Source organism: Mesocricetus auratus, unplaced genomic scaffold (genome assembly GCF_017639785.1).
Source record: "Mesocricetus auratus isolate SY011 unplaced genomic scaffold, BCM_Maur_2.0 Super-Scaffold_15014, whole genome shotgun sequence".
NCBI lineage: Eukaryota > Metazoa > Chordata > Mammalia > Rodentia > Cricetidae > Mesocricetus > Mesocricetus auratus.
In genome coordinates, this window is record NW_024429186.1 from 6198823 (window position 1) to 6213097 (window position 14275).

General features: G+C 53.1%; 1 long non-coding RNA gene and 1 gene segment (V, D, J or C); both read left to right on the forward strand.

Annotated features, from left to right (window-relative positions):
• Nucleotides 1–8502: 8502 nt before the first annotated feature.
• LOC101823977 lies at nucleotides 8503–10945 on the forward strand. The segment is given in 4 exon segments: nucleotides 8503–9651; nucleotides 9803–10123; nucleotides 10206–10526; nucleotides 10611–10945. Coding segments are annotated over 4 exon segments (1197 nt in total).
• A 1543-nt stretch (nucleotides 10946–12488) lies between these two features.
• On the forward strand, nucleotides 12489–14275 carry LOC121139218. Its single transcript, XR_005876065.1, has 2 exons — nucleotides 12489–12928; nucleotides 13012–14275. It is a non-coding gene; the product is annotated as an uncharacterized LOC121139218 (long non-coding RNA).

Consider the following 14275-nt stretch of genomic DNA (forward strand, 5'->3'; position numbering starts at 1 on the left):
AATAAGGAAGCCACCCAGGGGAATGGCTAAAGGGGGACTGGATCCCACTGGAGCCCTGGCCCAAGAGAAGCGATGAAGGCCAGGACAGAGCACGGGCGCTAAATGCATCTTGCTGCTTGGGGCCACTGTGGGCACTGATGGGGCAGAAAGGGAGTTATCAGCCTGTGGAGTTGGGGTGGGGGGGAGGCCAAGGATGGTTCCTTTATGTTAAGAGAAGCTTTTTCTTTGCTAGCCACTTTGGTTTATCCCCCCGCCAGTCGCCTGGGCTCTGCCGCGCCAGCCTGGTTCTAGATCCGCATGAGTCCCAAATAAACACACAGGAGGCTATATTAATTATGAAGCTGTTGGCCTTGCTTGTTTCTTACTGGCTAGCTCTGCCTTAAGTAATTACCCCATAATTGTTAATCTAAGTAAGTCTCTTACCGGAGAATAGTTCCAGGCTTCCTACCCCCAATGGCGTTACATGTTGACTCTCCTGTGTTTCTCCTTCCCAGAGTTCTCCTGGACTCCTAGTCCCTCCTATCTAGGTTTCCTATAGGCTCAACAGTACTTTATTGACAAATGCACAGGACTTCCCCCAACATCTCCTCTTTTCTGTTTAAACAAAAAGAAAGGTCTTAATTTTGACATAGTCAAATCATATATAACAGAACAGTTATCAAGTAAGAATACAGTTGTAATATTTTGTCTATCAACATTTAGCAAGATTTAAAGAAAATATCATCCATCCCATCCTTGTGAGTACAAAGTCCTATATGTAACTTTTCTTTTATCATAACTAAGGAAAACTATAATTATAACTATCTGTCTTCAACTCCATCAAAGACCACAGAAGGATAATATATAAACACTAGGATGGACAGAGACATCTTACTGCCTGGACAGTCACCCGAAGTTCCTCTGTAACGTTGGGGCATCCATCTTTAGCCCATAGGCCACAATGTATCTGGAACACTTCTCAGCAAAGCAGGAAATTTCAAACTGTCCATCTGCATCAGCAGTCTGTCAGTCATTTTTCTGTGTCCTGCAGAAAGTCCCGTAGACTCTTTCATGCAGCAGGAACCCTGTAAGACTTAGTTCAGCAGTCACATCCCTATGGGTCCTGCATGTCCAGATTATACAACAATAGTCAAACAGTCTAGGCAAGAGCAGTTTCTTGCCCAAATGGCTAATCTTGCCATGTTGAAAGCAAACTCCATAACAAGTTTCTTCGATGCCCATCTTCCTCTCAGACGTAATTGGTGCTGCCAGGAGCAGACATTTCTCATTGTCAAGAAAAACCCTAAACCATTTTAAATGCCATGTTCTGAAGGTCTTTGAGAGGTTTGAAGACTGTCTATCTATCTCAAATATATTTCTGTATATCTAGAACACCTAACTTACCTAACTATAAATTCTATTATAAGTAACTATCTATAGTCTGTATTCAATTATGCATTACATTTTAAAAGATCAGTATAAGCACAATACTTAATCAAGAGGAGAAATATAAGCATCACAAAATTGACCTTGAATTTGTATCAATAAATTAAAAATAATACCCATACCATAATTCCCCTTTTTACCATTAAAAGGAGATTGGCTGTGATCATTAGCCAATTATAAACAATCCCATTTAAATGAAAACAAAGATTTATAAACAAGATGGGAATTGGGACGTCGCTCATTCCAAACTGCTTCCTGCTGGAAGGGGGCGCTGTTTATACCATGGGGATCATGACAAAACTCAGAAACCTGTATAAGTCCATATTTTCGGGGTCTGTAAAACTGCATCATCTTAGCTGTTTCAATTGTTGGAACACCTGGTCCACTGCTTCTGGGGGTCTTGGTTTGTCAAACCACAGAAGCCTGGAAGAAATCCTCAGCTTTTTATGTTCTGTGGAAACATAAATTAAAACTCCTTTTTCGAGTAACATATCCTTAAATTTTGAGGTCAAGGCATTTTTAAAAGATAGAAGTTGGATTAATTTAGTAGCATTTATAATCAAGTGTACTTTAGCATTTGTTCCTTCCTTAGCAATCAAAAAACTGAAAAACACAATAGCATACAGTATCCAGACTCTCTGTGTATTTTCCATCTTTACGTGGCTTATTTATTTATCTAATATTACTTTATTTTTTTTTACTTTTATTTTTTTTTTTGAGACAGGGTTTCTCTGTGGAAACCTGCCTGTCTCTGCCTCTGGAGCAATCCTACCGGCGTGTGCCACCACACCCGGCTTTTGTATTTATTTACCACTTTGTCGTTTTATTTTCTCTCTCAATCTCACGTATATTTTTAAACACACTGTAAACCTTTAGAGGTTTTGTTTATCCAAGTCTGACTTTACTGTAAATCTTTACGTTTTTTTGGCCACGTGTCTTATCTGTAAAACCATGGCTGTTTTAAACTGCCGGTTTTTCCGTCAAGATGGCGGGCGTAAGCGTGACTCCAGCTTACCGCCTCAGTCCATGCTGACATCCAGCAAAAGCTGCCACTTCCAGCTGTAAGTACACACCTTTCAATCGTTAGCAGAGTCTCTTAAAACAACCTTGTTGGTTTTTTTTTTCTTTTTATGCCGAGTCAGGAAGACTCCAGTAAGTGAGCTGCGTGAATCTCGGCTTGTCGCTAGCAAAACAGAGCACACCTGAGAAAAATGCTGCTACCAAAAATCTGTGCTTCTCTCCGTTCTTCTGTTTCTAAAATTCCTTTAAAGCTTTTGTTATTTTGTGTGGAAATTCATGATCCCACTCCTGATCACCATTTTGTTAAGAGAAGCTTTTTCTTTGCTAGCCACTTTGGTTTATCCCCCGCCAGTCGCCTGGGCTCTGCCGCGCCAGCCTGGTTCTAGATCCGCATGAGTCCCAAATAAACACACAGGAGGCTATATTAATTATGAAGCTGTTGGCCTTGCTTGTTTCTTACTGGCTAGCTCTGCCTTAAGTAATTACCCCATAATTGTTAATCTAAGTAAGTCTCTTACCGGAGAATAGTTCCAGGCTTCCTACCCCCAATGGCGTTACATGTTGACTCTCCTGTGTTTCTCCTTCCCAGAGTTCTCCTGGACTCCTAGTCCCTCCTATCTAGGTTTCCTATAGACTCAACAGTACTTTATTGACAAATGCACAGGACTTCCCCCAACACTGAAGACCAGAAGAGAGTCACAGTGGCATCTGCACCAGGGATGAGGCAGAGCTCCCAGTGGGGCCCATGGCTTTAGAAGCCGCAGCTGCCTCCTCTCCTTCCAGGAGTCACCTGCTGACACCCAGCACAGAACTCTGAGGTACCCAGAACCAGCAGCCCAGCCCATCCTGCTTGTCGGCGAAGAATCAGGTCCTGGCATGCTGGGAACAGAGGTTCTTGGTCCTCGTGCTCCCGGGGAGGTGGAGCCTCTCCCACTGTCCAGGGCTCACCACAGGCAGCAGCGCCTGATCCAGCAGGAACAGAGGCCCCTCGCTCCTATGTTTTCCCTCAGAACCGCGATTCCTTCCACCCATGTCTGTTAGAAGGCCCATAACCCCAGACGGACAGTATATCTGAAAAAGACAAGGTCAGGCAAGGCCCAAACCCCTCAGATCTTACCCCTAGTCCCCAAAAATTCCTAACTACATCTGACCACGCCGGGCCAGCCCCCAGCCTGTCCGGCCCTGCCATTGTCAGGTAGCTCTCTGATATCTTCCAAATATAACTGGACACCCTTTTGTTGGAAGCCAGACTTGGCAAAGCCTAAGTCCCCTGGTCTCTTGCACCGGTCTAGGGGAGAGGTCAGATCGCCTTCCCCAAATCTCAGCGTGCCTCCCTCAAGAGTCGGCACTCACAAGCTAAGTTGGTGGCTCCTGTTGCTTGGCCGTGTGCTTTCACGCGACTCCTAGGAGCCACGGGCCTGCGGTGACACCAGAGTGTACAGGGGTCTATACCCAGAAGGTGGCCTTGCTCTACACGGGTCAGCGAAGCGCCAGCTACGTGGCTAGTGACCGTGGGGAAGCTGCTGAACCAAAGCCCCGCTTTCCACATCGTCTCTACTCTCCCCTCACAAAGCAGACTACGCCAGAGGCCTGCAAGAGACACCGTTTCTGCACAGCTCCATGAAACCCAGTCACAGCCCAGATGTGCCCTGGGCTTCTGGATCCCTTGCCAGAGTAGCAGGTAGGGACCCCAGCTGAAGGACCGTCACTCGTGAGTGAGCGCCAGGGAAGGCCACTCTCCTCAGCGCGCCAGCTCCAGAGCTGAGGCGGGAACCAGGGTGCCACTTTCTGAGGCCCTTGGTGTCAGGTTGTTCCTCTTTGTACCTTGCTAATCACTCACGAAGTGGCTACCACACTCCCCTTGACGCGCTGCCAGGGGAACAGAGAAGGCGATGGCTAGCGCCTGGCGCCTTCTCAGGCGTGGTGGCTGCAGCCATGTACAAAGCATCAAGATGAGAGCTGTGCAGAGCAGGCCTGGGACCAGACGACAGAGAGGAGCAGGCCTTGCCCAGAATGTGCAGGTGTGTCTCCCAGAAAGAGGCCTCACCTGAGACCCCATTCTCCTTTAGTCAACTTCCCAAGAACAGAGCAAAAAGGGAACTTCCAGAGCTGCTAAAATCGGGGGTTCCCACCCCACTTTTAGCCGAGGGCACTGAGGCAGAGCCTCCCCTTGGTACAACCATATGGGCATGAATATAATGATGGTTACCAAAGATTCGTCTGGGAGCCCGCACAGGGGCATGAGACGGCTGCAGACGCGGAGAGCCTGGACAGCCAGAGGACCTCAGGTATTACAGCCCCGGGGAACCTCAGCCAACGGGGTTGCCTAAGCAGCAGGGGCAAACAGGTTCCAGGGTCACGGACGGGGAAGGGGGCGCCTGGACTGCCTTCCAACATAGACTGAGCCTCTTGGTCACTGAATGATTGAATGTCCTTTGGATGTAACTTCCCTTCACTACGCACACAGATACTAGAAACTGCTACAGCTATCCGCAAAGACGGGGAACCATGAATCTCCACCAGTCAGGGCTGAACCAAGACAAACTAAAGATGTCAAGAGAAGATAAAAAAAAAAAAAACAGGATAGAATGGGCACGAATCTGCCTGCAGGACAAGAATGTCACCCGGAGGCAGTAAATGACAGCAAGAGATTGTCCTGTGATGAGCTAACTACAAAGAGGACGGAGTCCACAGCTGGGCCGTCCCTAGGCAGAACTGAACTGGGCTGGGTGGGGCTAAGCTGGGCTGGGCTGGGCTGAGCTGGCCTGGGTTGGGTTGAGCTTGGATGAGCCAAATAAAGAGGACTGGATTGGGCTGAGCTGGGCTGGGCTGGGCTGAGCTGGGCTAGACTGGGCTGTGGTTTTAGATGGGCTGGGTTCAGCTGGCCTAAACAGGGCTGAGCAGGGTTTGGCTGGGCTAGGCTGGGCTGGGCTGGGCTAAATTAGTTTGGGCTAGGCTAGGCTGGTCAGGGCTGGGCTGAGCGGGGCTGTGCTGGCTTGAGCTAAGTGGGGTATAATCAGCTGATATGGGCTGGTCTGGCTAGACTGAACTGAGCTGGGCTAGGCTGATCTGGGATGACCTGGACTAGACTATGCTGAGCTAACCCAGGCTAAACCAGACTGGGCTGAGCTGGGCTGGGCTGAGCTGAGCTGAGCTGGGCTGAGCTGGGCTGAGCTGGGCTGAGCTGAGCTGAGCTGGGCTGAGCTGGGCTGAGCTGAGCTGAGCTGAGCTGAGATGGTATAGGTTGATTTAAGCTGGGCTGAGCAGGGCTGAGCAGGACAAAAACTAAGCTGACCTGGGCCAGGCTGGGCTGGGTTAAATTAGGAGGGACTTGGCTAGGCTAGGTTCAGCTGGAGTTGCCTGAGCTAGGTTGGGTGGACCCAGGCTGAGTTGGGCTGGACTGGCCTGAAGTAGGCTGGGCGATCTTAAACTAGGGTAGGCTGGCTGATCTGAATCACACTAGGCTAGACTGGGCTGAGCTGGGCTAAGCAGGGCTGGGCTGAACTGGGTTGCACTAGCCTGGCCTGAACGAGGGGTAGGCTGGGCTAGGCTGAGCTGAGCTGGTCTAACCTGAGTGACCTGGGCTATGCTAAGCAAGACTATGCTGAGCTAACCCCAGACTAGACTAGACTAGACTAGACTGGGCTGGGCTGGGCTGGGCTGGGCTGAGCTGAGTTGGCCTAGGTTGATTTGAGCTGGGCTGAGCATGGCTGATGTGGACTGAACTAAACTGAACTGGGCCAGACTGGGCTGGGCTGGGTTAAATTAGGAGGGGCTTGGCTAGGCTGGATTGGACTAGACTGGACTGAGCTAGGTTAAACTGGGTTAGACTGGTCTCAGTTGGACTATACTGAGCTGGATTGGACTGGACTGGACCAGACCAGGCTAACTTAGGTTATGTGGACTGGGATGGGCTGTGTTAGGCTTGGTTAATTTGACCTTGGATGAGCTGGGCTGAACTGGGATGAACTGGGCTGAGCTGAGCTGAGCTGAGCTGGGCTGAGCTGGGCTGAGCTGGACTGAGCTGTACTGAGCTGGGCTGAGCTGGACTGAGCTGGGCTGGGCTGAGCTGGACTGAGCTGGGCTGGGCTGAGCTGGGCTGAGTTGGACTCAGCTGGACTGAGCTGAGCTGAGCTGGACTGAGCTGGCCTGGGCTGGGCTGAGCTGGGATGAGCTGGGATGAGCTGGACTGAGCTGGGCTGGGCTGGGCTGAGCTGGGATGAGCTGGCCTGGGCTGGGATGATCTAGGAAAGGCTGGATTGGAATGGGCTGAATTGGCCTGAGCTGGGCTAAGCTAAGCTAAGTATGGCTGTCCTGGACTGAGCAGGACTGGACTGAACTGGACTGGGCTGAGTTTGTTGGACTAGGTGGAACTATCTAGGGGTAAACTGGGCTGAGAAGGACTAGTGTGGTTTGGTCTGAGCTAGGCTAAGCTGGCCTGGGCTGGGCTGGGCTGGGCTGAGCTGGGCTGGACCGGCCTGGGCCTGGCGACCTGGACTGTGCTGGGCTGAACTGGATTGCACTAGACTGAGCTCAACTGGGCTGGGCTGAGCAGGGTTGGATGGGCTGAGCTGCGCGGAGCTACACTAGTCTTGTCTGAGGTGGCCTTAGCAGGTCTGGCCTGGCCTAAGCAAGGCTGGGCCGTGCTGATCTGACCTAAGCTCAGCTCAACTGAAAAAGTCTGGGCTAGGCTGGGCTGAGTTGGGCTGATCTAGACTGAGCTGGGATGAGCTGGATTGAGCTGGGATGAGCTGGATTGAGCTGGATTGAGCTGGGCTGAGCTGGGCTGAGCTAAATTGGGTAGACTAGCCTAAGATGGACTGGGTTGGCCTAGGCTGAGTTGTGCTGGGTTGGCTTGGACTGAACTGGCCTGAGCTCGGTTGGTTTGGACTGGGTTGAGCTGAGTTAAAAGCTAACTTGTGTGGGCTGAGTGGAGCTGAGTTGGGCTGTGCCAGTATGAACTGGGCTAAACTGGGCTGAACTGGTATAGGTTGAATTTAGCTGAGTCCAACTGGGCTTAGGCTTCCATAAGATGACTGAGCTACACTGGACTGAGTTGAGCTATGTTGAGTTGAACTTGGATGAGCTAGAATAAGCTGAGCTGGGCTGGTGTGGGATGAGTCAGCTGGGCCCAGCTGAGCTCGGCTGATCTGGACTGGACTGAGCTGGACTGGACTGAGCTGGCATGATATGGGCTATGCTGTGCTGAGCTCTGCTAGGCTAAGTGGGCTTTGGTTTGGTTTGGTTTGATTTGGTTTTGTTCTGGTTTTGGTTTTTTGAGACAAGGTTTCTCTGTATTGTTTTGGAGCCTGTCCTGGAACTCACTCTATAGACCAGGCTGGCCTTGAACTCACAGAGATCCACCTGCCTCTGCCTCCCGAGTGCTGGGATTAAAGGCGTGCGCCACCACAGCCTAGCTGGGTGGGCTTATTGATTTGAGCAGGGACAGGCTTGGACAGGCTAAGATGGGCTGGCCTGGGCTACACTAAACTGGGCTGAGCTGGCATTGGCAAGGTTAGGCTGAGCTGGCTAAGCTAAGTTGTTCTGGACTGGGAAAAACTTTTCACATGTCTGTTGGTCTGGTTGAACTTTCTCTTTCTGGTGCTAAACTGAACTGGGTTTAAGATTGCTCGAAATCATTTATGGGTGTCTTGACTGTCCTCCAAGAAGGTTGTCCTGTCGTAGTCAGACAGACTGACTAGGTAGAGCCATGCAGGCGTAATGGTATCCTGTGCTCTCTGGGGACCTGGCACAGAGCTGAGCTGCGGCCCGGGCTCGGGAGGACATGATGGGCATGTGTGCACCCTAGAGAAATTTAGGCAGCCACCGAGGTGGCTTCTGAAGTGGTTTTATTCTCTATGTATGTGCTGTCTGGGATACACAGGGGTCATCTGGGAGGCAGGACACTGTGCAGGTTGGGATATAGCAACGGGGAAACCAAAGCAGGACACTCATGTACCTGAGAGACTGAGACCAACTCTGTCCTCCATATGGCCCAAAACGGATTTAATGTGACTCACAGAGGAACTGGTGGTCCTGGGAAGGCTCTGGATCCCCAGTCCCCAAGACTGGGAGCAGAAGGGACAATCTGGCAATTCACTAGATCTCGGGGGAGGGGGCACGATCCCTATGGGGTACCTGTTCCCTGGACTTAAACCTAAGGGGCAGCCTGGTCCCCTGTTAATATCGTCTCGCCCACCTTGAAGCTGCTCCGTTCATCCTGTGTTAACTGGAGATCCCCTCCCTCCCGCCAGTTCCCGAATAACCACTCTGAGGCTGAATATTAATTACAAGCTGCTTGGCTGATGGTTCAGGCGTCTTACCGCTAGCTCTACACATATCACCACATGCCCCGTGGCTCGCCGGGGGATGCTCTGGCATCTCTCAGATTCCACCTTCTTTTTCCCTGTATCTTTGCTTGGACTTCCTGCCCGGCTGTCTTGTGCCTGGGTATTGGCCAAATCAGCCACTTTATCAGCCAATGGTAATAAAGCGCACTCGCAGCACACAGAGACTCCCCACGTCAATCCTGCAGCCTGAATGAATGCCTTCCAGTCTGCCACCCCGGTCTGCCATTTCGTTTGCAGCCATGTCCTAGATGATGTCACCGCCACCTGGCTACATTCCCGCGTGATTTCTCAAACAAGAAGGAGGGCAAGTTTGCATCTCCCTCCAAAGCTCAAGTTTCGCCCTCCTGTGCCAAGCCGGCTGGGGGGGTCAATGAGTGAGAAAAGCCTGGAAGGGTGTAAGGCATTGGGGTGGGGGAGCCTCCCTGGGCCTGAGGATGAAGACGGGACCCAGAAGGAGTCTCCGATACTGGGACAGGGTCCCCAGAGCCTCGCTTCTGTCACAGCCACCCTCGTCAGTCCCCCAGCCTGCAGGACTACAGTGAGCCGAGGCCAGTCTAACCTAGATCCTTTCTCGCAGCGGCTGTCCAGAAACCTGCCGTCTATACCTTAAAGCCCTATAGCGCAAACACCGCCTCCATGGCCCTGGGCTGCCTGGTAAAGGACTACTTCCCTGGCCCGGTGACTGTGACCTGGCATCCCAAGACGCAGAACATGAGCATCGTGAATTTCCCTGCCCTGGGCTCTGACCTCCTGGTCACCGCCAGCCAGGTGACCACCTGGGACAAGTCAGTCAAGAACTTCACTTGCCAAGTGACACACGCCCCATCCGGACTCAGCATAAGCAAGGTGATCAGAGGTAAGCAGCAAGAGAGAACGTGGTCAGGACAGGACCTCTCCCGTCCACCCGTGATGGGAGGATGGGGGCACCCAGCGTGCTCAGGGGCTGGGCTCAGGCTTAGGGACACAAGCAGGGGGGGGACACTCACAACTCACTGCCCCTGCCCTAGGACCACTTTGCAATCTAACCCGGCCCACCTTGAAGCTGCTCCACTCATCCTGCGACCGCAACGGGTTCCAGTCCACCCTCCAGCTCTACTGCTTCATCTATAACCACACTCTTGATGACGTCGCTGTCACCTGGTTCAGGGACGGACAGGAGATGCCCAGTGCGTCTCCGGGTGTCTTTCCGATCAAGAGGGAGGGCAAGCTAGCCTCTTCCTACAGTGAGCTCAACATCACCACAGAGCAGTGGATGTCTGAGAGCACCTTCGCCTGCAAGGTCACCTCCCAAGGCGAGGACTATCACGCCTCTATCCAGAAGTGCCCAGGTAGGCCCTCACTTGCCTGATGCCCAGACCTCAGAGTTCTGAGGGAAAGGCAGAGCCTCACACAACCCTTTCCGGCCCACAGAGTATGAACCACGTGGCGTGAGTACCTACCTGATCCCACCCAGCCCCCTGGACCTGTATGTAAAGAAGACTCCCAAGCTTACCTGCCTGGTGGTGGACCTGGAAAGCAAGGAGAATGTCACTGTGGAGTGGACCCAAGAGCACAGGAAGCCTGCAGGCTTGGCAGTCCAGAGTTCCACCAGGCACCACAATGCAACGACCAGTATCACCTCCACCCTGCCAGTGGACGCCAACGACTGGATTGAAGGCGAACGCTACAGGTGCAGAGTGGTCCACCCTCACCTGCCCAAGCCCATTGTGCGCATCATCTCCAAGGCCTGGGGTGAGTACAGGAGATGGAGAGCACACCAGCCCCTCCCTCGTGGTCAGAGATGCTAAAGCCTGGCCAACTAATGTCTGTCCACAGGCAAGCGCTCAGCCCCCGAGGTGTATGCGTTCCCACCGCCAGAGGACGAGAACAAGGACAAACGCACACTCACCTGCCTGATCCAGAACTTCTTCCCTGAGGACATCTCGGTGCAGTGGCTGCAGGACGGGACACCGATCCCAAACACCCAGTACAGAACCACAACGCCCCTAAGGTCCAGTGGCTCCAGTCACGGCTTCTTCATCTTCAGCCGCCTAGAGGTCACCAGGGCACACTGGGCACAGAATAAACAATTCGCCTGCCAAGTGATCCACGAGGCACTGCAAGAACCTAGGACGCTGGAGAGAATAGTGCCCAAGACCCCTGGTAAATGATGCCTCCCTCCGTCCCTTCCAGGGCTGCACGTAGCTGTGGTAGGGAAGATGGATGGCAGACCTCAACCCACTGCTGTAACAACTGGGAAGCCACCCCAATAAACACTCGGTGTCCGCTCAGAGCCCTGGGTGCCTGTTCTTGGGGAGGGCAAGTTGTGGGCCAAAGTGTCTTGGCATAGAGGAAGGGACGTTGCAAGAGAGGGACGGGACTAACGCACAGCTCACCCGTCTGGCAGCGCTGGGTGTTTGACAAATAGGACATCACAGAGGTTCAGCATAGGTCCCCGTGGTCCTTTGTGCCCTCCACTGTGTACAATGCACCTCAGAGAGATCCAGACGGAGAGGAGGTCTCTGGAGGAGTGGCTAAAATGAACCAGCCTGGGAGGCCTCAGCACCCACCCCTCGGTCTTGCAAGTTTCTCCTCCTCAGGTATTCCTGGATACTAGAACCCCTTCAGGTAGAGAAACGGCCTAAGTTGGCATCTTGGAAGGCAGGACTCCATGTGGACCTGCTCCTTCCCCTCTGTGCTCGGCAGCTACTAAGGCTGAGCCTGCATCCCTGACCGCCTTGTCCTGCTGTGTGGTCAGAGCAGGCCTGGATCAGGACCTGGTGCCCTCATCTTACTTCCCAGCCTCGCTCCAAGGCAAACTCATCTCAAGGACTGGAATAGCCTGCTATCCTCACACAGGCAGGAGCACTCACCTGTGCCATGTTTACACACACACACACACACACACACACACTCACACACAGCCACACACACTCAAGCTGCCACGCCTTGCGGTGAGCTAGGCTGAGTCTGGGGCTTACACCCTGCTAGGGAGCCCAGTATCTTCCACGTGACCTCAGCCTCCCAGACACTCTTCTCTATCTGCCATAACCCTAAGACAGGAAGATACACACACAGGAACACACACGCATGCACACCACACACACAGTGCAGGCAGGCTTCATCATACTCTCTGGTTTAGCAATAGCCCAAAGCAAGCTATGCATCCCTCCTGGGGAGAAGAAGGAGTCGAGAAGGGGGATGCACCCACACCCACCCCAGGCCTAACCATCAGCACATATGGCTCACACACCTGAGACCAGAGGCTCCCCTCATACGCACACAGTGGAGCCCATACACACCTGCAGGATCCAGAGGTGACTGTCCGGCCTTTGTGTCTGAGACACCTCTGAGCCCCCCCCCAATGGCAGAGTCATCCAGCACCTCAGGGCTGCTTCCAGACCAATCCTTCTGCTTCAGCCCATGCCAGCCCATGAGAGACAGAGGAAGGTGGAGGCCTGAGCTGTGGGAGACCAGAGACAGGAAAACAGGCTGTATGATAGCTGCTCATAACAGCAAACAGACAACAGGGAGACTGAGGAAAGAGTAGAGCCTCTACAAGGTCAGGAGGCACTCTGTAGAGTACCACGGGCCTGGGCTCAGAGCCCTTGTGCCCTGATCTGGCCCTCAGAGACCACAGCCAAGATTCCTGGAACTGGAGCCCTCGTGCAGATCCTGCCAATGAGCTCAGAGCCCTTCCTGGAGGGCCCTGGGCACTCTCTGAAGGATAAGTCTGCAGGCTGAACAGAGGCATCCTGTGGCCAGAAAAAAAGCTATGCTGAGGTGGGGGATATCAGGCCACCCTGGGCACTTAGAGTAGGAAGACGGAATGAGTAGCCAGGGTCAGGAGAGAAAAGAAGACATCTGGCATCCAGGGATGGCCAGAGGCTCTGGACAGTCCCGGAGCAGGGGGGATGGGGAACCTCTGCCATTCCGGCTTCATCAGGATGACCGGTGTGGGCTCTGCCCCTCCCCGCTGCCGCCTGGAGTCTGGGAAAGCTGACTGACTGCTCCCCCCAGAGCTAGACCTGCAGGACCTATGTGCGGAGGAGGCCGAGAGCGAGGAGCTGGAAGAGTTGTGGACCAGCACCTGCGTCTTCATCACCCTGTTCCTGCTCAGCGTGAGCTATGGGGCCACTGTCACCCTCCTCAAGGTGGGGTCCTGCACCTCAGTGGGTGGGGCCCGGGAGGGCTGGGCCAAGCTGCAGAGCCATCTTCATATACGCCTCTTCCCTAGGTGAAGTGGGTCTTCTCCACACCGATGCAGGGCACGCCCCAGACCCTCCATGACTATGCCAACATCCTCCTCGCCAGGGCATAGGCACAACGCCAGCTCCCATGCATGTGTGTCTGAGGCTTCTGCTCTGCCCTGGGTGGTAGGAGGGGGCAGAACCCCCTCCCCAGAAGGACCAGATTCGGGAACCAACAACCGATATATCAGCAGCCAGTTCCAGATCAAGGCACCGGTGTGGACTGTCCTACACACAGATACTTTGAGACAAGCTTTGCAAGAGCATGTGTCCCTCATCAGTTTGACCTGAGTTTTAGGGTAGATGCTGACCACCTGGGTTCATCCCATACCCACAGGCACCAGGGTCACTCCGTTTTGACAGAATAACCATAAAAACACAAGGTTTCAGGACCTAAGGTCCCTACTAGCCCCTCCACCCCATCCCCAGAGCCCAGAGTCAAAACTGGGGCATCAGAATCGACCCAGAACAAGTCCAAGCCCTGGAGCCCCAGAAGTTATCCTGCCCCACTGCCCCCAGACATACCCCAGCTTTTCCCTGCAGCCAGCCCTCTGTCCCTGAAAAATAAACAGACAGACAGACATTCAGGATGAGTTCACAAAACTAAAAAGAGTGCTTCAGACCTCTGGGCTAGAAAGAGAGTCCTACTGAAAGAAATGGACTCTCCCTGGGCGGCAGCAGAGCCTAGCCCTGAGGCTTCACTGACTCCAAGCCTCAGCCAGTGGTCCCACTCCGTCTCTGGGTTCCTCAGTAAAGCTCGTCCCCATAACTCCTGAGAACACTTTGAGGAGGTGTTTGAGGCCACCGTTGGGGTGATGGGTACCAAGAACACAGACAAGGACCAGAGGGTGAGGAGCATGGGGAGCAAGCAGCCATCTCAGTGGGGTCCTCTTCAAAACCCAGTCCACCACTCCTGCTGGCCCCCAGTCCGGTCTCACTTCCTGCTTCTTAAGCTGAAGTGAAGGGCAAAGCCTGGGGGGCTAACGGTGGAATCAGAGCTGGACCCCCTGGGAACCCGGGTGCAGGTCACTCTCCAAGGCAGCAATCTGTCTGCCCACTAAGTGCAGGCAGACAGGCCAGTCCCTGAATCCTGGAGGGACTGAGTGAGGACACGCAGGTGTGCCAATGCCATCCAAACCTAGTATTACCATCCTTGGGACATGAACTCACGTTACAAAAGACAGGATTCTCTCATATGCGATGATGACTCCTGAACCAATAAAAAGAAAGAAGTCTTCATGGGAACAAAAA